The 25,252-nt window shown below is 53.4% G+C and overlaps 1 protein-coding gene across 2 annotated transcripts in view; it reads left to right on the forward strand.

The window, feature by feature from the left end:
* Positions 1 to 25,252, forward strand: part of KDM4B (lysine demethylase 4B) — a 126,525-nt gene that overhangs the window by 38,897 nt on the left and 62,376 nt on the right. For both annotated transcript variants that reach the window (XM_037042630.1, XM_037042631.1), the window contains exons 4-6: positions 3,023 to 3,198; positions 4,275 to 4,389; positions 6,912 to 7,105. In XM_037042630.1, the coding sequence (XP_036898525.1) occupies positions 3,023 to 3,198; positions 4,275 to 4,389; positions 6,912 to 7,105 (485 nt within the window). The remainder of the gene's footprint in view (positions 1 to 3,022; positions 3,199 to 4,274; positions 4,390 to 6,911; positions 7,106 to 25,252) is intronic.

The following is a 25,252-nucleotide window of genomic DNA, read 5'->3' on the forward strand; positions in this document are numbered from 1 at the left end:
GTGCAGGAGCCCCGCCTTGGGGTTGTTGGGCAGCCCAGTCATGTTCCCCAGCCCCTCTGCACATGCCTGGGGACCATGTCCACTGGGCTTCTGGTTCCTACACACCAGGGCTGGGAGCCTCCCTGGGCTGCTTGGGAAATGCTGGGGTAGGAGGAGCCAGGGAAGGACATGATGTGGGATGGTGGGGTGACGGGACAGTGGGGGGCCCTGTGGGAGGGGTCAAGGTGTTTTGGTGCTCAGGTGCATCCCTGAGGACAGTCCTGCAGCCAGGCAATGCCCTGACTGCTCCCAGCTGCCAGGCCTGCCCCCTTCAGAGTGGCTTTGTGGGGGCAAAGACTGTCCCCTCACTCCTGCCCTCTTGCAAGGTCCCCCATACCTTCTGCTGCAGCTGCCCAGACTCCTAGCTTTGCCACACAACTCACACCTTGGCCATCAGCTCAGTGTCACCTTGCTCATTTGAGGTATGTGGCCTTTTCATTCCTCCTTACTTGGAACTTGCCCTCCAGGAGCTTCAAGCAAGGGTCAGTCCAGGGCAGTACCAGGCCGGTGCACGAGGTGCCAAGTGGAGGCAATCAGAATGCTAGAGATTCTTTAGGGTGCGTCCATCAGATGTGCTTTGCCTGGGATTCTCCTTTTAGATCTGATCTTGCAGAGATATGAGAGAGTTAGGCCATAATACATTACTAAGAGATTTTACCAGAAGCTTTGGGTTCCAGTCCAGCTGGAAGTGGCCCTCCTTTCTTCTCAGAACCTGCTTAGAATGTGTGCAGGAAAGAAGTGTATGCATGCCAGTTGTCACACTTGTGTCTGCAGGCCCCTCCCTGGTTTTCAGATGTCTTCACACAGCAGTGAGTTAGGGATGGCACAGATGAACAAAGTAGCCTGAAGCTGTTTTTTGAAAGTGTGAATTTGGGAGTGACACACTCTGTTCATTTTGCCCTAAGCTGGGGTTAGGGACGGACCTCCTCTAATGGAACTGAAGGGGTTCTGGAGCCTGTCCAGGGTCTCGCACTTTCCTGCAGGAGGAGATCCAGGTTTTCTCCCACAAAGAGACCAATAATATAACTGAAAAGCAGCTCCGGGTCCAGGGCCCCATGGTGTAGGAGAGCGTCTCAGACTTCGGAGGCACGGCCCCTCTCATCTCTCCGTGTGTGTCCAGCCTTCAGCACGTGAACCTTCAGATTTCTCACTTGGACTCTAAGGAAACCTTTGGCTGGCAGGCTGAGTCTGGACAGTACTCTGTTGTCCCACGGTCTTCTACCAGACACGGGTGGCACCCTAGGCCCCTGTGGTGTTGTGGCTGCAATTGATGGCACAAGAGAGAAGGTATCCCAGAAGGAGTGTTCACTGAATGGTTGTGACTTTATTCCCATTTAACTCCATATTAGGGTCCCAGCCTCAGCACTGTTGATGCTGGGGCTGGCTCACTCTCTGGGAGGCCATCCTGGGCACTGTGGGGTGCTGAGCAGCCTCTCTGGCTCCCACCCACTTGATACCAGGAGCACCCCTCGTTATGACAACCACAGATGCCTTCGATGTCACCCAGTGTTCCCTGGGGGCAGGATTGCCCTAGGTGAGACCCACTGACTTCCTCTTACTGCTCTGTTGTTATTCATTTGTATTTTATAAGTGAGCCTATGTGTGCTGATAGGGGACACAGCACCTTTCTGTTGTTAACAGGCAGCTGGAGAGTAAATGTTTTTGCTGCTGAGCAAAACATTTTCTTCCACTGATGTGATAGCTTTGATAGCCAAATCCTCAAAATGGATTTCAGCCCTTCCGTAAGCTGTTGGCATACTTGGGCGTCAGTGCAGTACCTGTCCCTCATTGGGCCCTTACCCCCAGGGTGAGGGTTTAGCCTCTCCAGAGTTTATGGCTGATGCTTCGAAAATGGATTGGGAAGCCCTGGCTGGTCTGGCTTAGTGGATTGAGTGCGGGCCTGCAAGCCAAAGGGTCACTGGTTTGATTCCCAGTCAGGGCACAGGCCTGAACTGCAGGCCAGGTCCCCAGTAGGGGTCCCATGAGAGGCAACCACACATTGATGTTTCTCTCCCTTCCCCTCTCTGAAAATAAATAAAATCTTAAATTAAAAAAACCCCACAAATGGATTGTGTTAGTTCCTTTTCCCAAAGCTGTTGGGTGGCCTGCTGGGCACCCTGAAAGGAGGGTTGAAACATGCAAATGCCCACCCAGCACTGGGAGACACGAGTCCCAGCCGGTTCTGTGGGGCTTGCACAGAAGTGTGCCTGGCACTGAGGAGGCCCTCTGTCCAGCCCAGGGGTTGCCCTCTGACCAGGAGGCTGGAGGGGCTGGGAGTGCATTCCTGAGCCTAAGCACACCCAGGCCAGTGTTTGCTCAGAGGATGTACCCAGACCTAGGGCCCCTAACACCACGCTGTCTGTGCCGGCCCTTAGTGTCCTCCTGTGTGGAAGGGCAGGACAGCTGCCATCTACTCAGGGTAAAGGCCTGGTGGTTACCTGTTGGGACCTACTTCCGTGAAATAGTGTGCCTTTTCTCAAAGGTGACCTCCTCAGGTCCCCTCCCACTGAATCGTCACCCTCCCTTCAGTCTCTGGGATTCTTACCCAACCTTTATTTTACATTCTTAGTACTTACAACTGGCTACCTTTCCACCAAGTGTCATTTCTTGTAATATTTATCATCTGCTCTCTTCCATGGAGCAGAAGGCCCTGGTGGGTCTGTTTCCCATGTCCATCCCCAGCACCTGGAGTGGGAGTACCCCCAGCGGGTGTCAATGCAGTGGGTTCCTAGAACGAGTGTTGGACACATCCTGCTCCTTTCTGAAGCAGAAGGGCGCATCGGCCCTGCCCTCCAGTGTCAAAGGTTTTAAAAAGAACTTCAAGTACAGCTGACAGTGCCCACATTACTGGCACCAGGTCCTTTGGGTGTTTGATAAAGGCTGTCCTGGGTGTGCTTCCCAGCTAGTGGTTGCTGGTTTCCCAGGAGTGAGCAGTGTGTCCTCTGCTTGGTTGCCTGTCCTGACTTCCCCCTCGGTCTTACAGATCATTCCCCCAAAGGAGTGGAAGCCACGGCAGACGTATGATGACATTGACGATGTGGTCATCCCAGCCCCCATCCAGCAGGTGGTGACGGGCCAGTCAGGCCTCTTCACGCAGTACAACATCCAGAAGAAAGCCATGACGGTTGGGGAGTACCGCCGCCTGGCCAATAGCGAGAAGTATGCATCTGGGCCCTGGGCGGGTGTAGCTGGGGTTTCCTGAAACCCCGGCTTTCAGGTGAAGCCAAACCCTGAAGGCTTCTACTCCCCTGATCTGCAAAGCCCAGGGGCTCTGGGAGGGCTGAGATGGTAGGGAACACGCACACCCCCACAAAGCTCACGAACTGTCTGCTCTGGGTGCACTGGGTGTCTTGGCACCTCATGCTCAGAGCCCCCCGATTTCAAAGAGTGCAAAATCCCAATCCTCACCAGCCCGTGGCCACCTGTCTACCTCATGCTACCTTCAACATTCACTGCTGAAGGCTGCTCTCGGGGGCTCGCCCTGTCTCCTGTCCCTGGAGTGCATCCCCCACAGCCTTCCATAATGGCTCGGTTCTGTGGGGCCTCTTCAGAGAGGGCCTCTCTGACACGCATCCCTGCGTGCTGCTTCCCAGTTCAACAGGTTGCCCACATGGGCACACTCACGCACATTCTGTGTGCTCATGGGTGCACTCGTGAGCATTCACAGTGGACTCATGGACACACCACCAGTTTTCTCCCTCCTGTTCTGTTACTCCCAGCTCCCTGGCTCTCTGAAATCGTCTGTGCACTTCCAGCAGTGCCTTTGCTCTCAAACATAAGTGTCCTTTGAGGGCATGGTGTTGTCTGCCCACTTACGTACTGCTCCTGGCACCCAGGACAGTGCCTGGACTGTAATCGGTGCTCTAAGTGTTTGCAGAGCAGGGAGATGATGAGAAACAGTAGAGCCTGTGCCCATCCACCTGCTCCAGCTGCCTGTGGTGTGCTTTGTGACTTGAATGCCACAGGCCCGGCTAGCTGATGAGATGGGATGAGTGGGCATTGTTCCAGGCAGGGCCGCCTGCCCGTCCTACACATACCCCTGGGATAAATGCTCTCCCAGCACCAGTGGAGCCCCATTGCTGTTCTCTGGGGCTGTGCTCTTCGATGGCGGCAGTGGGTGGTCTAAGCAGCCCCTGTCCCTTGGTGTATCCAACAGATGCTCTGGGCCTGGCTCAGCTGGGATCGTCAGGCCCATGCTCAGAGCCCCCCATGTTCTGTGTGCTGTTCGCTCATAGATACTGCACTCCCCGGCACCAGGACTTTGACGACCTGGAACGCAAGTACTGGAAGAACCTCACCTTCGTCTCTCCCATCTACGGGGCTGACATCAGTGGCTCCTTGTACGATGACGTAAGTTCCCAAGTCCAAGAGGTTCTGGGGAGAATGAGGGACGCAGTTTCCATGGGGTGAAGAAGTATGAATGGAAATGGAGTTGAAAATGAAAGTTAAAATAAGACAGAAGCTTAGGTGGGCTTTTTGTTTGGGCTTCCACTACAACTATGTGCCCAGTCTTATAGTGAATGAAGAAGGGGTCCTGTGGTTTTTCTGATTTGCAAAATCTTTCTTACTGAGTTGTGGAGCCCTACCTGCCCCAATCTGCCACCTCTAGAACCCTAGGAGCCCCAAGTTCTCAGCTGGCCAGGCTGCCAGTGGCTTTACCTACATTTGGTCGCTTTGCTGGGCTGGGAGGCTCTGGGGACACCCAGACAACAGAGGGGGACTGGCCTTGGCCTAAGGACATAGACCAGATTCTGGTGGCAATGATGCAGAGGCCTAGAAAAGTGCAGGTGTTTAGCAGAGACAGATTTGAGTGGGACCTGTGTTTTTGAGGGGAAGTTTCCTTATATTTATGGGACCTCAGGTAATCCTGGGATGGAAGTCCTGGGGTTAATTTCAGAGTTACTGAGCCTACCTCCTGGGAGTGTTGTGCATGGGGCACCCTAGGCTAAAATCTGACCTTTTCCTGGGGTGGCCCTCACCCCAAGTTGTCATTTTGACGGTCATCTCTTACCAGGACACTCTCTTTCATCCACTCAGCCCGTGCTCACCATGAGAGCAGCTGATGAACACCACCTAAGTCCTGGTTTTGGGTGGGAACAGCGCCTCCTCCTGAGGAGGGTGGGAACCCTTCTGGATGCCAGAGGGGAGCCCTTTGGAACAGGCAGGGCTTGTGACTCCCAAAAGGTATCGGGAAAAAATAGGACCACTGCGTGGGTCTGCACATGTATCGCTGGCCAGTGTTTTATTTTGCCCAGAGTGGCTGCGCCTGTTCCACCCACCAGCCGTGAGTGAGAGTGCCTGCTGCTCCACATCCTCGCTGGCTTTGGTGCTGCTGGTGCCCTGGATTTTGGCCGTTCTGATAGGCGTGTAGTGGTAGCTCATTGTGGTTTTAATTTGCATTTCCCTGATGACATAATGAGGTGTAGACTTTTTTCATGTGCTTATTTGTCATTAGCATACCTTCCTTGGTGAGGTTCAGGTCTTTGGCTCATTTTTTAAGTGGGTTGTTTCTTTTCTTATTGCGTTTTAAAAGTTCTTTGTATATTTTGGAGAACCATCCTTTATCAGAAAATACTTTTTGTACATATTTTTTCCTAGTCTATGGCTTATCTTTTTAATCTCTTGAAGACCCTGCATTATTATCATCAAGTAAAAATTAAAAAATTAGAGCCTTGTCTGGTGACAATCTCTAGGTTTGCTCTCATGTGCAGCCTGCTGTCGGGTACAGTGGTGGCCCTGGGGAGGACTGTGTTGCCCAGTGCAGGCTCGTTGGGGCCAGTGCTGACATGGTGAGCGATACCTCCCCTGGGTTCCTGAAGAGGATGCGGGACCCTGTGTTTCCCACGCCCAGCCTAGTGCAGCAGTTTCCTTTTACAGTTGGGGAAACAGGCTCAGAGCAGAGAAATGACTCGCCCTGGTCACACAATGAGTTATTGCCTGGCTTAGACTAGACCCCAGGCCCCCTTCGCCTGTGGCTGTACTGTGGATATGTAGGCTAGACAGTGAGGTAAGGTGGGCAGGGCCTTAGGGAGGTGACCTGTCTTTGATGTGCCCTGACCTTGGGCAACTTCTGTTCAAGGCAACCTTGGGCTTTTTTTTTTCTTATACTGAGGGGCTGGCCGCTGTCCCATCCCATGTTCAGGGCTTCTGCCAGGACTCACCTTGCAGAGACCAGCCACTGGCCTGGACATCAGGGGCCCGGACTGTTCCAGGAGTGGGTGGTGCAGGGTGGGTTGGGATGGGGAGGACGCTGATGTTCCCTCAGCTGCTCCACAGGCTTGAAGGGTTCTCCAGGGAATGGAAGTTGATTAAAGCGTATTTTAGGAGCTCTTATGACAAGACACGGTTTGTTTGCTTGTGGCCTTAAGGATAGATTAGACTGGTAGGTGAAGATTCCAGCCTTATTTGCCTGGTTCTGAGAACCACCTCCTCCTCCATGGGGAAGGACCAGGAGGACTGTCTGGCACCTTCGCTGGTATAGCCCCATTTGGCAATTGTCTTCCTCCTTCAGTGTCACTGACTTTGGGGCACATTAATTACTCATGACCAAACTGCAGTCTTTACTGCCAAGATTAACACACAGCTCAGTGTGGAATCCAGAGAAAGCTCTTCCTGGCTGCCTGGCACAGGGCAGTCATTTGGCGTCTGCAGTGTGTGAGCAGCCCAGGACGTGTTTGGGTTACTGGGGTGGGCCAGGCTCTGAAGTGGGCAGGTGTGGGGCTGACTGCTGGCTCTTGGGATTTCATGGGGGTCACAGTGCAGCTGCAGGCTCCTAGGGAGTGACACTTCCCTTCTCCCACCAGTGTCTGGGGCTGATGGGGCCCAGGCGCCGAAGAGTGGCCCCACAATGACTCTGTGCTCACTGCCCACAGGATGTGGCACAGTGGAACATCGGGAACCTTCGGACCATCCTGGATATGGTGGAACGTGAGTGTGGCACCATCATTGAGGGCGTCAACACCCCCTACCTGTACTTCGGCATGTGGAAGACCACCTTTGCCTGGCACACAGAGGACATGGACCTGTATAGCATCAACTACCTGCACTTCGGGGAGCCCAAGTCATGGTGAGTGTCCAGCCAGCAGGTCACCCTGCTTCACAGGGAGGAGGGTCCTCGCTGTGTGTAGGCTCCTCTGGGGTCAGGCACACATGGGAGTGCCTTCTGGATGGCTCCCTGTGGCCGGGGCTCTCAGGCAAGGTGGGCCAGGATTGGAGCTCTGGTAGCTCAGGATCTTCTGCCCCTGCCCCCACTGACTCAGGGCAGCCTCACTTTACCCAGCAGTTTGGGGATGAGGGATATGTACCCCTCAGAAATGAGCTTCCAGATTCATGGAGCTCAGGGTTTGCACTCAAGAGAGCCTCCCACCAACCAGCGGCTGGTGCTCGACTCCTCGGCGCCTGCCCAGGCTGTCAGGCGCGTGGCTGTTGTACCGAGGGCTCTCCTGGGGCCATGGGCCTGGGGCCTGGGAGGCCTTAAGCACTGAGTCTCCCCTCACCGTCCTCTGGGCCTCCGGGTTGTGGGGTGAGGTTAGTAGTCGGCGCCTGCTGCCTTGGGGCACCCTGCTGGTTTTCAGGTGCTGGACCGGGGGTCCTGCAGGCTGGGTCAGTCGCCCAGCGCATTGTGTGTTCTGGGATCTCTGAGCTGAACACTTACCTTACATCCAGCTTCTGCTGGAAGCTGGCAGGCCAGGCACAGCTGGCTTCTGTTTGTTCACTGTGGTTTCTAGCAGACTTCCTTTTTTAATTTTTTTTAAAGATTTTATTTGTTTATCTTTAGAGATGAAGGGAAGGTGAGAAGGAGAGAAATATCAATGTATGATTGCTTCTCGTGAGTCCCCTGCTGGGAACTGGCCTGCAACCCAAGGCATGTGGTCTCACTGGGAATCGAACCATGATCGTATGGTTCGCAGGCCTGCGCTCAATCCACTGAGCTACACCAGTCAGGGCTCTAGCAGAGACTTATGAACTAGGGCTTCGTATTTCCTTGCCTCCCCCCAGCTGTCTTAGAGGTTCTATTATCACAATAATCCATGATGCTCAGAGGGGTGGGAGGGGAAGCCAGAGGCCTGGGAGCAGATTGTGGAGTTCGGGGCAGTGGGGAGCGGGGGCATGGGGACATAGGCATACCCTAGCCAAGGCACACCTTACCTTAGCTGAGCTGGTACCCACAGGCACATCCAGCCACTTAGAACTCCTAGAGCCCTTTGCCGAGTGGGGCAGAAGCTCTGGGCAGAGGGCCCAGAAGCCAGGAGGAAATTTTGTTCTGCTCTTGGCTGTGTGACCATGCTGTCCTCAGCTCTCAGTGAACAAAACAGTTCCCACTCAGACAGATAGGGCGGGATAGGAAAGCATTGGACATGGATGTGGTGGGGGCGTTCATATGAGCGTGTCAGGGCTACTGTAACAAATGGCCACACGCCTTAACACACACACACACACGCACATTTATTTTCTCACATTCTGGAGGTCGGGCATGTCACAGGGCTAATGCCCAGGTGTGGGCAGGGCTCTCTCTTCTCAAGACTCCATGGGAGAATCCAGCCTTTTCCAGCTTCTAGAGGCACTGCATCCCTGGCGTGTGGCCTCTCCCTCCTTCCTCCCAGCCAGCAGTATAGCCTCTTCCATCCCTGTGACCCTAACCCTTCTGTCTGCCTCTTGAGAACCTTACAGTGACACTGGACCCCCCACCTTGGGTAATACAGGGTCATCCCCATTCCAAGGTCCTTAATCTATCTATCTGCAAAGCCTCTTTTGCCTTGTGAGGTGCCATTTCCACAGGCCCTAGGACTAGGACTGGGATATCTTTGGGGCCATTATCTTGCCAGCCCTGGGCCTTCTGGCCTTTAAGCTGTGCTACTTGGAGCGTTTTGGGGGATCCCGTGACAGTTCTATGAGTTTCTTCTTTTCAGTCCCCTTCTTTCCAGTGGTGGCATCCTGTGGCTTTGTGTTAGCCCCTGATCATCAAAACCTCTGGGCTGGGATGTATTTGCCTTTTGGGAATCACTTTGGAGAGAGATTGACGGGTTGGCCTTTGCACGAAGGTCTGAATCTCATGACCACGAACCTGGTTCTGGGCCCTGAGGTAGAAGTGTTTCCTGGTCAATGGCACTGTCCTCGTGCTGCCCAGGAGATCCCAGTGGTGGTGTGGCTACCTTGTTCCTTCCCCTCTCCATGGTGAGGCTAGGCTGTGCCTCCATGGAGGCCCTAGCCCAGACTTGGTGGACAGGGGGCTGCACTCTGCCCCAAGAGCACACCTTTGGGCAGGAGGGCAGGACCTGGGGGTGCAGCTTGTGGGGCAAGTGGGTCTGCCTTTCCCCTGGGGCCTCTGCCTGCCTCCTCCCAGCAGTCAGCCTGCTCCCCATTGGCTGAGCAGGCTCAGTGCCCAGGGAAGCCTTCTGACTCCCTTTGTGGATCCACAGGCTGGGTCATGCTTGTGTGTGAGTGTGAGAGTGTGTGTGAGTCTAAGTGTGTATGTGTGCCTGTATGTGTGTGACTATATGCATGTGTATGTGTGTGGGGGGGAGTATCTGTGTATGTATGTGTGTTTCTGTATGTTGTGCATGAGTATGTGTTTGTGTGTGTGTGCTGGACCCACTCACTGGCCTGGATGGTACCTCCTGGTGCTGGTTAGTGACTTGGCCAGGTATCTGAGGGACTGTCTGCCCTCTATGTCCCTGTTTGGCCAGTGCAGCTCCCCTGAAGGCCAATAGATGGCGCCCCTGCCCTTCCTTCTGGACCATTGGATCCTGGATCTGCTGTGGAAATTTCCTAGGTTCTTTCGTCCTTTTTAGACTGGGCAGTGATTATCCCAGGGCCCCTTGGTAGCCATAGTAGGAGGAGAACAAGGACTCCGCAGGGCAGGTGGATGGACATTGGGGACACTGCCTCTGTTCTGCTCTCCTCAGCCCTGCGAGGATGCCCGATTTTAATTGGGGTCTGCCTGCCAGAGCAACCTTAAGGGGGAAAAAAAAACCTTTTTTCCTGAGAGAGAGAGAGAGTGTAAGTGAGCATGAGTGCAGGCCAGAGAGAAAGCCAATGTTGAATCCCGGCCCAGGCTGCCTGAGGGCAGGTTGAGCTCTCAGATGTGGCCCTGGGGACAAAGTGTGTTCTGGGGGCATGAGGCCCTGCAGCAGGCAGTGAGGGTGCTCAGGGAAGGGAGGCCAGCACAATAAGTGGTGGCAGGGAGCCTGGCAGGGAGGCCAGCAACTCATGAGAGGGTGGGGCCATAGCAAAGTGGGGGCATGGAGGGTGGTGGGAGGGTGGTGGGGCTGGCTTCGAGGGAGGTGAAGCATGAGACAGTGAGGTGGGAAGTCCTTGAGGGCCATCCATGGGAGGGACCCTGGGAATGTGAGGGGGCACAGCAGCCCCTCCCCAAGTGATGCAGCAATACAGACAGCTGGCTCTGTGTGCTCACCTCGTCTCACTCAGTGCTCTCCAGGCTGTGGCCCCTGCTGCCCTGTGCTTCATCCCTGGTTTTCTTGGGGTGGCCCTAGAGTCCAGTCACCAGCCTACCTCCACCCTTCCCTACGACTCGATTTCCAAGAGCAATGGGGAAACTGTCAACAGGGCCAGCATTGGACACAGCAGCATATCCTCTGAAGGAAAGAACGTTCCAGAAGGCACCTTGACCTTGGTCTTGGTTTCTGGTCATGAAAGGAAGTGGGATTGTACATGGGGGTCTCTTATACTAACCAAGTGTGGCCAGTGGAAATGGGCTTCTCTCAAAGTGTGGCTGTGTAGGGTCCAGCTGCAGGGCCTCTGCCTCCCTCCCCTGCCAGACTTCCTGCTTCCTGCCTGGTCAGCTCAGCCCAGTTGTCTTGCTGGGCACCGTTCTAATTCTCTCCTTAGGACTGGGGTCGGGAAGTTGGTTTCAGTGGCTTCCCACCAGAACATGGGCACTGTGAGGGCAGGGCCCTTGGACTCCTTATTGTGCCCAGTTCCCAGCAGGGCCTGGCCCAGAGAAGGGCTTAGTGACCACCAGGGGACGTGGGTACTGGGACCGTGTTAACCCCTCAGCCTCTCAGAGCCCCATTGTGCTGAGGTTTCCGCGTGTGGAGCAGGTCCCATTTCTGTGGGAGCTGGTCCTCCTGGTCATGCTGTGTCGTGGGGCTGACATGGACACCAGCTGGGTGGGCAGGTGAGGTGTGCTCTTGCCCCTGGACTTGGAGCTCAGGAAGCCACTTGGAAACCCCCTGGGAAGGCGGTGCCCTGCTCCCACCTCTCCCCTGGGCCCTTGGCATGGGGATGTTCTCTGGCAGATTGCATTCACGCGTCTGTCTCCCTAATATATGTACTGCTTTGCTTGTGTCTGCAGTAGCTTAATTGCAGCCATTTTGGAGTATTTCGGTAGCACTTTTTTAAAAGTGTCGACGTCCTCAGGTTTACAGCATTTTATGAAGCCTTTCTGGGTCTGTTGCTACTTCAGTAGTGTGATTTGTGTGTCAAAGTGACGTGAACAGCCTGGTGTCGATAAAAGCATAGAATTTGCTTGGAAAGGCTGGCACTATGTGGTGCTCTCAGGCAGCAAGGATAGGAATATCTGGAGCATTTGAGTACTTCAGAACCCTTTGTGAGATGGGGATTTAAAATAGACTGGCACTAGTACTCACTGAGGACTGGCCTTCCCACTGCTCAGCCTTCCTGCAACCCCTCAGCCTGTTGGTTACTGAGGCCAGTAGGGTGGGCTGGCATAGGCCTCGACCCTACAGGGCAGCGCCTGGGTGGTGGGCAGCCCAGGGCTCAGTGTCCAGAGGTTGTGCCCTATAGAACCTGCTGTCCTGGCCAAGTTCCCACCTTAAAGCCCGTGAGAGGTGGTGGCTTAGCCAGAGATGATATCCCCACAGTCTTGTCCCCACAGAGTGGTCCCAGGGCCAGGGCCACTCTGTCCAATGGCCTCCCCTCAGCCATCTGCCTCCTGGTTCAGTCCCTGTGGATGTCAAGCCTGGTCAGCTCTCAGGCCTGTCATTGGAAACATCAGTTCCATGTGTGACATACCTACCTCGTGTTTCATGCTGTTGCTCAGATGTAGTGCTACACAGTGTTTCTAGCAGTACCATCAGATGCACCACCTGCCACCTCCTGTCCTCCCTGATGTTTCCACGTGTCCCCAGGAAAGAATTCTGGGCTAGAAATTAGAAAGCACTGGGCTCTGGTCAGCTCTTGTCTCCCTGGGCACGTCTGTACCATCTGGAGTGTGCTGTGCACCTTGGAGACGAGAGTAGAGTGCCTGCCACCCTCTGCAGGGTGCCCTGGCACGTACTACTGCCGTCGCAAGGAGTCAGTCACTTGGCCCTGCTATGGTTCGGGTCTGCCCCTCAGGGCGGCAGAAGGTGCCTTGCGTTACGTCCTGTGTGCCTGCATGTTGGGCGAGGGCTGGCAAAAGCTTCAGGGTGCCCTGCCGTCCCTGACTCACAGGCCAGGCTGGGAAGGTGGCAGCCTGCGAGGGTGGGGCTGGCAGGGGCCATGAGCTCAGGTGCAGGAGCTGAGGACCACTGTGAAGAGCAGAGGCTGGCGGCTTCTACGGTGGTGTGCAAGATGGATGAGGGGCTAGGAGCCAGTGCTCTAGGCTGCTGAAAGCTGCACATTGGGCGCCAGGGCCCCTCTTGGGCTGCTACATTGATGGCTGGGCTGTAGGCAGAGCTGTCCAGTTGCTGTTTTCCTTCCTGTACTTTAAATGCTGTAGTGAGATAAAGCCCCCCCTAGGTGACAGAGGCCAGAGCAAATGTGTTTTAACTGAAGGGAGATCAACACAGTTTAGGCAGGGTCGCCGCCCCTTGCCTCCAGTCCCTCCTCATCCTCCTAAACTTCCTCTGGTTCCACGTGCTCTTGGAGGAGGTAGAGATTCCTGTTCCCCTCCAGAAGGGGGTGTGCCCAGTGGAGGATGCTCTCCTGTCTCTGGGATTGGCCCTCAAGGCTCTGAACCTTGGCCTTCAGGCTCCAGACTCTGAAGCCTCCCATGAGGGTGGCAGTACAAATTTTCCTGAGTTCTGTCTTGGCTTCTGCAGCTCCTCCATCTCTCCCACGTTGATTTGCCTGGGATACAGTCTTCCAAGTCTCTGGTGTTAGTGTCCCTGAGTGGGGGACAGGGGAGAGAGTCTGACTGTGCTCCATAAAGAGCATGGAGCCCTTGCTAGCGCTTAGACAATCCTAAGGTACAATGAGCGGATCCTTCTGTGCTGGATTGGTGAAGGGTGAAGGGAATGCTGGTAAGAGAGCCTGGGAGTCTGGGAGATTGTCTCAGAGCTCTACCCTTCACTGACCTTTCAGAAGCTTGATTGAGGCTCCCAGGGGCTTGGAGAATTTTTTCCCTTTGATTCAGTTACACTTAGAGTTTTTCTTTGGCATTTTGCTCAGAGGAGTTTCAGAGGAGAGGGATTGAGCAGCCTTTGCTGCCAGGAAACTCCCAGCAGGCACAGCCATCTCTGCCCATTCTTGGAACTCTGGAGGTGTGTGTGTGTGCAGGTGAGTGAATGCATGAGTGTGCATGTGTGTGCCTGTGTGTGCACATCTGCATATATGCATTTGTGCATTGCACCGGTGTACACATGTCCTTTGTGCATTGAGCTTGTGTGTGCACGTGTGCATTTGAGGACAGATGCTCCCTGCCTAGGGGCACAAGGAGGAAGCGTGCATGCACTGACTAGCTCCCGTGTGACCTGTTCTCTGTCTGCAGGCTGGGCAGGAGGCTGGATGGGCTTGGCCTAGAGATTCATGGGTCAGAGCAAGGCTCTTTGGGGGGAAGGAAGGCTGTTGGATCTGGCCTTTGGGGACCTCTCTGCAGGCCCACCTGAGGCAACATCAATCTTCTTCCCAGCTGCACCTCTGGCAGCACTGAATAATCCCCCCACCCCGTGAGCCCAGGTGGGGGCCCGAGAGGGGCCAGGCACCTCCCTTCCTTCCTCCTCCCTACCTGGCTGCCCAAAGCCATCTCCCTAGGTCTCGCTGTAGATGGCACTGGTAGACCACAATGCCTGGCATAGGCCCTATGAGGACCTCTGCTTTGTCACCAGGGAGGCAGACTGGGAAGTCTGAGGTGGGTGATGGAGCAATAGGAAGCTGACCAGGCAGCAGCCCGAAGGCCCTTGGGGGAGAGTGCTTGCGCCTGGAGGAGGCCTGCTTGGCCATGTGCAACTTCGTGGCTTCTGAGACTCCAGGGCGGCTGTTACAAGGTGCCTGACTCAGGCACAGCCCACCTCCAGCCACAAGGGTAACTTCTCCTAGCCACCTTTCTCTGACAAGATCCCAAAAGGCCCCATGATGGCAGAGAAAGCTCAGTGCCAAGGTTGGTAGGAGCCTGATGGCTTCACAGATTGGTTTCAGTAACTTAGCTTTCCAACACTGCACCGTCACCAGTACAAGATGTGAGAGCAAATGGATGTGCGGATAAGATGTGCTCCCTCCTCCCCTCACTCACCCTGGCTGGCCGAACCCCCGCTTGGGTGTCCGGACGGAGTTGGTGTGGCTGTGGCACCTGGGGAGGCCAGATATGGATAAAACCCAGAAAGATGTCAGGAGGTGGCTTGATTTGTACCATGTTAACACACTGGGGAAGTCTAGCTGCTGAGCTAAGGTGAGAGAACACAGCAACAGAGTGTTTCAGAGCAGAAACCTTTTCCCGAGGGCAGAGGCGAGCCTGTCCGGGGGACTGTGGGATGCTGGCCTCATACAGGGGGTCATGGAGAGGCGGGCGCAGGGAGCAGCTTGGCCACCTTTCCAGAGTTTCCTTTTCTGACTGTAACAGTGGCCGCGGCATCAGAGTGGTTGTCCTTTATTCCACTTGTGCCTAAGCTGCTTTCCCACTGCCACCTCTCAAGGCTCCTGGGTGTGGGTCAAGGTGACCAGTGAGACACCTGGCTTCAGAACTGGAGTCCTCCGTCCTGGAATGCTCTCATATCCTGGCAGTCCTTGTATTTGGCTACCCTAGAGTGTGTGTGTGCATTCATGTATGTGTGTATGTCCACGTGGTCACTGAGAACCCAGGGTGGGGCTTTTGTTTCCACTTGGGAGTTGCAGCTGCTTGCTCTCTCCCTTGGGAGCGCAGAGATGGCGCAGCGCTAGCATAAGTGGTTTAACCAGATGGCCAGGAGGGCCTGTGCACACAGGTGCTTACAGGAGGGATAGCTGTGTCACCCCCGCTCAGGTCCCCTCCCTGTTCTCTTCATCTGGCCCTCATCCTAATGCTGGCCAGAACCACACTGTCATTCCGATGCCTCTGGCCCCGGCTGTCAGTGCTCGTCAGGATTGTGTAGTGAATGTAAAACCAAGAGCTGGTCCTGGCATTCGGAAAATTAACTCTGGATGCCAGAGAGACCTTCAAGTTTCACACTGGGCAGCCAAGTGCCATTGGACTGTGAGATTAGGATTGCATTGTCCACCACGGTGGGCGTGGCAATGGGCAGTTTCAGAGAATTTTGTACAGCACAACACTACGCAGGGGTTTTTTAAAGATTGTATTTATCCATTTTTAGAGAGAGGGGAAAGGAGGAAGGAAGAGAGGGAAGTGAGAGAAACATCAATGTGTGGTTGCTTCCCATATGCCCCTACTAGGGACCTGGCCTGCAACCCAGGCACGTACCCTGACTGGGAATCGAACTGGCAACTCCGCTAAGCTGCACCAGTTAGGGTACACTGCACGGTTTTAATCACAGATCCTCCCATTCGCCTGACTTGCTTCTCACCAATCTTCCCCACATTGAACCCTTAACCGCCTGGCTGAACCTGGCAGTGGGTCACGTGAGAACACATGTCTCATGCCACTCAAGTGGAGCAGGGCACCCAGGAAGCCCAGTGTGTTTTGGAGAGCTCACCCAGGGGCTCCCACTCCTCATCGCCATCTGTCCCTGTGGGCTGGCTCCTTGTGTGCTGCATCATACTGGCAGGGACAGACACAGTTGGTGTTTGTTCAGGGAATGCAAAGTGATTTTAGCATCCAGTTGAGCTGAAGAAGGTCAGCCTTCTGCTAAGGAAAAATCTCACCGTGTGCTCTCCTCCAGAGCCCCCAAGGCTGGAGCGGGGCTTTGATGTTTCGGACCTGGCGTTGCCATGCTGTGGGCCTGGACAGCTGGGTGTCACTGTAGCCGATTGAATTGGGAAATTGGCTTTTTGTTCGTGGGTGGAAGGTCCCAGGATAGACCGGGACCAGGAGTACTTGATGCAAACATCGAGGTTGCTGCCTTTTTCCTTAGATGTTTGTTATGAGCTTGTCTATTTATGCACTGTTTTGGTCATCTACGGTTTCTTTTTAAAGGCTTTTTGGGGGCTGTTTTAGGTGTAAGGAAAAGCTGAGGATGATAGTACAGAGGCTTCCCGTGTGTCCCACACCTGGTCTCCTTATTATCTTCCATTAGTCAGGTACATTTGTCATAATTAATGAATTAACACTGATATATTTCTACTAACTACAGTCCATACTGTATTCAGATTTCCTGTTTCCCCTGATGTCCTTTCTCTGTCCCCGGATCCAATTCAAGATCCCACGTGACATTTAGTTGTCGTTTCTCCTAGGGCCCCTGTGGGCTGTGACAATTTCTCAAACTCCTTGGTTTTGGCGAGTTTGCCAGTTTTGAAAAGGAATTTTGTGGAAAGTCCTTAAGTTGAAGTTTGTCTGGTGTTTTTCTCATGGTTAGACTGGGGGGGCGGGCTCTGGAGGAAGACGCCTCAGTGAAGGGCCCTTCTCGTCCCACCGTGCCCAGGAGGGTGGTGTGTCACCGTGACTTCCACTGTTGACGTTGACCTGACCCCCCTGCGGAGTGTGCTGGTCAGGTTTCTCCACTGTAGTCACCCTCTCCCCCTTTCTGTGCCATTCTCTTTGAAGTGGATTCTGTACTTAAAGAAATGCTTCCAATATCAGATTAGGGAGGAGAATAATGGACGGAGTGGCCCTGTGCCTAAACCCCAGATTGGACAGATGCGAGCCTTCTGGCACACTTCTGTCAGGTATGTTTCATCTCTTGCCTTTCTCCTTTCCTCAAGTTGGGGTGGTTTTAGTTTTCTGTTGCTCCATAATAAATCAGCCCAGAGTTACGGCTTGTGTTGATTATTAGCTTACACTTCTGTAGGTCAGAACCAAGGCACAGGCCAGCTGGGTCTTCAGTTCAGGGATTTAGAGGCTGAAGCTGAGGTATTGGTGGGCTGGGCCCTTATCTGGGAGCTCTGGGGAAGGTCTGCATCTGGGCACATTCAGGCTGTTGGCAGAGTGAGGTCCCGGTGTCTTCACTGGCCGGCAGCCTTGGGCTGCGGTCTGCACCTGGAGGCCACTCTTAGCTTCTGCTGCAGCGCCAGGGCAGTCTTGGGGGATTCCCCTCACCCTTGGTACCTCTTAGGGGCTCACCTGCTTGCGTCCACGCCCCCTCCCACCCCCAGGGTTATCTCTCTGTTTTAAGGTTTATGTGTGTGCGACCTTAATTTTAACAACAAAACTCCTTCACAGAAGCACTGAGAGGAACGAGGAAGTAACTGAGAACAGTACGTGAGCCCCAAGGGCCAGGAGTCACAGGGGCATCTGAGAACTGTGCCTGTCATATGTGTTCCCTTTGTCGGAACCCTTTTTATCATGAAACATAACATGGCACAGAAAGTATACAAAATATGTACCAAAAATACACGTACTTGTGCACTGGTTACCGAAGGGCTCCGAAACCCACCCCTCCCTCCCCTGCCCTGCACTGGGACCCCCCCTTGAGGCTGCTCCCCACCCAGAGCTGACGACCACCCCCCTGGCTGTGATGGTGCTGGTGCCATTGCTTCTGAGTCATTTTTCTGCTTGTGTCTGTGTCCCTGGCAGTTGAATGCAGCTGGATTTGAACTCCATTCCAGTGGACTCATTTGTACCTTGAATTCATCCCTGTTATGTGTGGCAATAATTTATTCATTCTCATTGCTGTAGAATTTTCCATCATATGATTTTTTCCCCACCTGTTTATCTCTTCACTGTTGATGGACATTTGGGTTGTTTCCAGTTTGTGGCTGTCGCGAATGACAAGTCATCTTTTACCTGCCATGATGTAAGAAGTTTATTATATATCAACACAGGATGATGTGATGAGAAATAATGATAGTAGTGGCCTCTTGTGATGCTTCCTGCATGCCAGGTGGCGCTTGGAGCAACTCCTTGTGCTTCTCTGTGGCCCCAGGCTGTCCTCTGTCACTGGTGATGCACAGGCACTGGCTTGGGCCGCTGGCTCAGAAGTGGTGGCACTGCGGTGTGTAAAATAGGCTGTTGGCCTCGCTTGCATTTCTAGCCACTGCTCCACCCTGTCCCTCAAAGCATTGTCCTTCAAATCAGGAGGGGTGACAGTTTCTGGCCAGGCAGTTGCTCAGCTTTGGGGACAGAGTGCGCCCTAGTTGGCAAAGTTGGTCCGAACTTGAAGTTCTGTAGTGAAGGGCCCTCTTCTTATAGTGTTCTTGATCACTGGATCAAATTCCTCTAGCTGAAATCGAAACTGGTTGGTTCTTATGGGAGATGGAGGGGTTGATGTGGGAAAATGGGGTTGTAGGCTGACAGAGGCTCTGCCACTTTCCACACAGGGCTTCCAGGTTACCCTGGACGCATGGGTGCCAGTGGGGCAAGAGGGAGGGAGTCTTCAGGGAGCTTTGCTGGACAGGCCTGGGAGGCAGCGTCCGTCACTTCTGCCCACATCTCATTGGCTGTTGTCCAGTTACATGGCCACAGTGCTTGGAAGCCTGGGAGCCCTGGAGATGGAGACAGGGAAGCTGCAGGGATGAGGAAGCCTATAGGAGGAGAGGGAGCAGGGCATCCCAGGAGGGGCCCAGCTGGAGGGTAGGCAGCTGGATCAGGAGCTGGGGGTCTGGAAGGTTCCTGAGCTGGGAAGCTACTGTGCCAAAGGATTCCAGGAAGATTCCTCTGGCCAAGAGGGTAAGTTAGCATGGGAAGGAGGATCCAGAGCCTAAGTGGGGGTGGGCAGGCGGGTGAGTCTTGCTGCCTGGTTGCCTGCCTACCCCACTCGGGTACGATCATCTCCTGTCTGTCTGCCACTCTTGGCTGTGGCTGCAGGCATCACTGGCTGTAGCATAGCCCTGCTGGATGGCTTTGGCAGGAGCAGATGGCCCTTCATTTAGTCTTTTGTTCAAAGTAGGTGCTTTAGAGTTGGCCGGTGATGCTCCATACTGCTGGCACTATTGTGAAGCTGCTGGATTTTTGATTCAGGGCAGCTGGAGCCAAGGAAGCCCTCCTGGCCCCCGCATTTCTGGTTCTGGGCTGAAGCACACCAGACAGCGAGCCGGAAGTCTTTCCCTGCCCACCACTCTAGAAACTGTTGGTTTTTCTGTTTGAAATGTCAATCTGGAGATCCACCCACAAGCAGGGTTTAGATTAGGAGTTGATTCAAACTGTGTGTGTGCAGAGGGGGGTGGTCTGTGGCTGCCGCAGGGGTGGTAGTGAGGGGCTTTCTGCTGCAGAAAAGGGGTGTTCTGGCCCAGAGTTGCTTACCCCCACACGTGTCACTCTTGCTGAGCCTTGAGTGATCTGGGTTCTATTTGCAGGGTCTGGTTTCCATGGCAAGGTTGCTGCCAACAGATTTCAGTTCCCCAGAGGGAGCTGCCTGCGAGTGTCTTAGTAGGGGAGTCTGCATGAGCTTTGCTCACAAACCTGGCAGTGAACGTGTTCCTCTCATGTTGGCGCATCACCAGCAGGTAGGAGCCCTCGTCATCTTAGGATGTTGCGGGACAGGCACAGGACAGAACTAAAGGTGCCTGTGTCGTCAGGACGAGACATGCTAATGGCTCTTGTCCAGCAGCTTCCCTGCAGGGTTCGGTCTTATGCTCTCTCCTGCCTGACTGTGAGCCGGACAGAGCTGAACCAATGCAACTTGCATTTGAGCTTGACCTTCTCCGAATCACTGGGGCCCAGAATGGCTTGGGAGTAACCCTGAGTGCCCTGTGGCTTTCACCTCCTGGGTGGTAGGCTGAGACCCAAATGGCCTCCCTCATGGAATCCGGAACCCCTAGTGGTCTGTTTGTAAAGATTGTGTAACCCTCATACCCACTCTAGAAAGCTAGTGCCCTAATTAAGAGGGCAGGTAGAGGACACTCAGGGTCACCTCTAGCGGGGCCTGTCCTTCCAGTTGCCAGGGACCTCTACTGCCAGCGTGCATCCACATGAAGTTCAGTAGGCCTCATGCGTCTGTGTGACAATGAAGGCAAACACCAATCACGTCAGAAGGCATTTTAACAGACCTGGAGTCTCCCACGTTGAAGGTGACTACTTTCAACCCACAGAGACCTGGATGTCAGCCACCCTCCCAGGCCTGCACCAGCTCGTTCCCACATCTGGTGCTCATGCTGGTACATGTCGGGTGGCTGACGTCAGCCTCTCTAGCTCCTCTCCACTCTGGTCAAATAGGAACCAAGATCTTTCCCTTCTGAGCCAGCAACTCCTGTCCCTTCAGACATTTGTCTTCTCAGTAGACCTGTCCTCGCTGTTTCCTGTTCAGACTACCTTGTGTGTCCCAGCAGGAATAAATCCAGGGTGTTCACTGCTAAGGCGCAATAGGAGGCTGCCCACCAATTGTTTTACAAGCAGAAATTCGAGACAGTTCTATGAGGAGGAGATCAAGGTCTTTGTAAACAACATCGAATCTCACCTGCACCGTGTCCCATGAATAGGTCTCCCCAGGCTGGCAGCATAGGCCCTTTCTCGCCACTCTTGCCAGGTGCTCAGTTGTCTGTTCCTTCCTTTCAAAACCTCACCTGAGAAGGGCCCTGAGCAGCTTTAAAATAAAAAGCATGAAAAATGAACACGCTTGGCATCTTCCATTCTGTCACATAACAAAAATGATTCACAGGCCTATAATAAACCAGGCCTGGGGATCAGATGCCTCCAATTCAGCGATTAATTGCAGGCTCAACACTACTGGCTTTGTAAAATCTGTTCCTTTAATTAAAGTGGGCTGGCAATGTGTGCAGCCAACTCCTGTTCCCTGTGGCTTTGCCTTGGTGCTATGGGACCTCTAGGATGTTGAGCCATCCTGGGTCCCTGTGGGGAGGTGCTGCAAACCACTGGGACCCAGTAGAGGTAGGGGCAGGCTGGGGGCAGCCCTGGTGCCCAGAGTGCTGACCGGCCACTCCCCAGTCTCTAAAAGGACACATATCCCCTCCTGCCTGCAGTGCACCTTTGCCTCCCACCAGCAGGGCACTTCATTTTGGCATCCCTGCTGGCGGCCATCTCCATCCGAGACATTTCTTTTACACCAAGCAGATGCTCCTGGGACTCTGTTTATCTTGTGTGTAGGTTTCAATAAAAATGTCATTATTTCAAATCATTGACACTGCTGGTGTGAGATACCAAATTCCATTCTCTGTTGCCCTGGAAAACGATCCATTAAAGATAAAGCTGCCGCAGCTCAATAAGGTCCTTTCCTGGGAACAAGCCACTCTGGTGCTGGGCTGATCCTATCTCCCCAGCAAGTATTCATATCTGTCCTGAGGTGGGGACAAATGAGGGAGGCTGTCTCCCTGTTGACCGAGGCTCCTCAGCACTTAAGATGGGATTTCCTGATAAATTGGACCACTATCCATTTGCTGTCAGACAATTTCAGTTACTCTGTTAGGGAGGGAGCTTTGTAGCCCAGGCTGGGCTCCTATGTGTGATGGTAACCAAGTAGGGGTGCTCCAGAGTCCCCCGCTAGGTTGTGGCTTCCATGTGTGCACCATCTGTTCAGTGGCCTGGAAATGTACTTTCATTTCACTCCTGGGTGTTAAGAACAGGGCCTTAGCCTCCCCTTTCCTCCCCTGGGCCAGGTCCTCTGTGGTCTTCCTTCCAGGCCCAGTGGGTTGGTGACAACTGTTCTTCCCCCCCTCCCATCAGGATAGTGGACCCCAGGGTGGTGGCTGTCCATGCAGGCCTTCAGACTTGCTCCCTCATGTTTCCAGGGCAAGCCTATCTGCCAGGTGCTTTTTCTGATATCTTTTATTTTGCCAGGTGATATATGGGGTGACTTCTTTTCCTATTTATCTCTGCCATCTGGGCAAATACTAGCAGGGTTTTTTTTTTTCATATTTCAACCATGATGATAAGGCCACTCTGCACATATTCAACATAATGACCCCACTGTGCTTGTAGTCAGTGCTGTGGTCACAGTCAGTCACCACTGCTATCTTATTTACTGAAGAACTTGATCATAGGTGAGTGTCTTGCCCTCTCCTCCTCTCTACAGAGGCACCAAGCAGTGTGTCACCTAGCAGCACCAGCCTCGCAGAGAAGTGTGTCAGTTCTCCCAGGTCAGACTCTGATTTCGTCAGCAGTAGGCATTCACCCAGGTTTATGTTTGGCCTTGTTTGTGGTAAGGAATTTCTGCTTTCAATCCCAGGTGAGAGGCAGAGGGGACTTTAGTAGGTTTTATAGTCTGTTGTGAATGTTTCTGGTGCAGCCTAGCTGTTGGTGTGTTGATTTTTAAAATTGTGTGCCCTTGCTGGACTGATTTGTTCTGTAGTTCAGCAGCTTATTCTCTTAGTTTTCCAAGTAGAAGGTTGTTACCTAAAAGAAAAAAGTTTGCCTCTTTCCTTCTAGTTGTTACTCCTCTTTTATCTTTTTTCTTGACTTATTACATTGGCTAGTGTCTTCAGTATGGGCTGTTAAGTGGCTGTGATAGTGGGTGGCTTGCCTTGTTCCCAACTTTCCTGAGTGCCTTCTATCTCACCAATGAAGCGTGACCATGGGTCTTTCCTAGTTCTAGTTGACCCAGAATGTTTATACTGAATGGTTTAGAATTTTATATAGATTTTTATTTGCCATCCTGGTGATAAACCCTTGGTCTTCTAATACATTTGTATGTCTGACTTGCTGATATTGTACTTAGGACTTTTGCAGCTATGTGAGACTAGCCTGTGTGTCATTGTCCTCTGTTGGTGACAGGGTTTCTCATTCATTCATTAAAAAGTGTGCCAGATTCATAAAATAAGTTCACTAACATCTCATGCTCCTGCCTGCTTTTTAGTGTAAGTGGGCACTGGCCCTTAGTGTGAAGGTTTACTAGGACTCAGTAAAACCATGAGGGTGTGGTGCTATTTTCAGCATCTGTGACCTTGTTTTTTCAGGGTTTCTGGTTCGTCTGGTGGGGCTCATATTAACCTGGTGAATGCTGTGGTCCAAGGCATGGAAGATGCTGAAGATCTGAATGTGCCTGTGACCTGAGCCCAGCACCTGGGGTGGGGACTGTGGCTCACTTCTCCTATTTCTTCAGGGCTGGGCCATTTTTAACAGCTTTACCAAAGTACTTTAAATGCCATACGTAAAATTCCATACATAGAGGTCACTTAAAGTATTTGGACACTTTAGTAGATCAATTGACATGGTTGGTCTCAGTTGCTTTCACATTAGGGGTGACCGCCTGTCATTGTGTTTTTGACCCTTCCCCTCCACAGTGCAGACATGTGGAAAGCGAGGCCACCCGGGCCCAGCTCAGCTCCAGCCAGCTTGGAGAAGGTACCTCTGTTGCTGAGGGCTCTTGGGGAAGCCTGTTCTGAGACTCGGTCATTCTGCTGGGCCCATCCAGGCCTTAGAGCAGAGTGTTGGAACTGTCCCACTGACTCATGGTGAGAGAGGTCCCAGGCTGTGGCCACATAGGGGCTTTGTGTTTGGGGACTGCAATAATGGTGGCTTTAATGTCTTCCTGGCACACAGGGCTCTGACAGGGCTCCTGGTATTTGGAGCTGCCTTGGCCTCCTGGGCTTATGCAGGTGGCCTCCAAGTTAACACGTGGTGTTGGCACTTCAGTGGACTCTGCCTTCTTGTTTCTGTTTCCGTAATCATGGTGTGTTAAACCGCGACAGGCCCGTCGGCCCAGGCCTTGTGCAGACACTGTAAAATTAACTTCCTCACCCTTTGACACGCATCAGGCTGAGCTGACACTTCCAGAGGACTCCTGGCTGGACCCCTGCTCTTGGCATGGGTTCCTCAGCAGAGAGGGAGGGTGGGGAGATGAGCCTTCTTATCACCAGCTCCTAATTGCAGGGAGCCTCCTGCCAGTGGAAGCTGTCAGGCCTGGCAATGAAGAAATTCCGGGTGCTATTGTTACTGGCAGAGTCGAAAGAGTCTTGGCGCAGGGGGTGGAGAAAGTCAGTGTTATGGTGTTGCAACTGCTGATTCTGAGCAAGACCATCCCAGGAAGGGGCCCTGCAGAGACTGGGGGTCCTTGTGAGGAAGGGTGGTTGGGGATTTAGAGCTCTGACTTGAGAGCCTGGCCCCATCAAGTCTCATTTTCCTTGTAGCTGGCAGGATGGGGTGCCAGGAATTACCTTATTACCATGGAAATGCTGCTCTCTCCACAAGAGAACCAGTCCCCCTGTGAGAGCCCTGCAGCGCAGAGTGGCTGGCAGGTACGGGGAGATGAGGGGCCAATGGCCAGACCAGCCAGGGGGCTAGTGGGGCGTGTGAGAGTATTTCTCTGGGGTTTCACAGTCCTTGTCCTGAAGATTTGCCCTGTGACCATGGAGTTTCTTTCTGCTCTGAGAGGCAGCACACACTCTGGCATTGCCTGTTCATGGCCTGGGAGAGGAGGGGCAGAGGCCAGGCCCCACCGGCCTTGCTTTTTGAAGTCTTGCATGGCTGCCCTAGGGTAATGACACACAAGATCCCAGGGCTGCTGGGGTTCAGCTGGCTGCACAGGTACTGTGGGACATGCACACAGCATAGCCCTTCCCTGGGGCATTGCCTTACCCACCCAGACAGGTGGCTCCAGGCATCCGCTACTCCTGGCGGGTCCAGGGTGCGGCAGGGGGGAACGTTGAGAGGCCAGTTGGTTGCCTGCAAGGCCCAAAGCCCTGTCACATGTCCTCGTAACTAATGGCCCCTGAGCAGGTCCCGGCTCTCCAAGATGCTCTGTGTTCCTCTTCCTGACACACTCATTTAATTCTTAACTCACAAGGCATTTGCTTATTTATTTTCATTGTTCTTGATAATAATTCTAAGCCATTAGAGGGGAAAATTATATTCAAAAATGCTGTTTCACACTTTATTTGTTTGATGATTTAGAGCGATGGAAAGTAGCACATTTGCTGGCTTTTATAGTCTGATAATTATTCACATCCATCAAGCCATTCCAGGGGAATAAACAAAACACCAAGAAAATGACACTATTAATAGCGTCCTCCCCGGCAGATGGGAGACTTCCTCTGGTGTGTTGGTGAAATGGAGGCAGCCTGCGCCCCGGCCTAGGCTGGCAGCCCTGCCCACAGAGGACGCATTTCTTTCTGATCA

The sequence above is a fragment of the Sturnira hondurensis genome, unplaced genomic scaffold (genome assembly GCF_014824575.4).
Source record: "Sturnira hondurensis isolate 20B ecotype Veracruz unplaced genomic scaffold, ASM1482457v3 Scaffold0003693, whole genome shotgun sequence".
NCBI lineage: Eukaryota > Metazoa > Chordata > Mammalia > Chiroptera > Phyllostomidae > Sturnira > Sturnira hondurensis.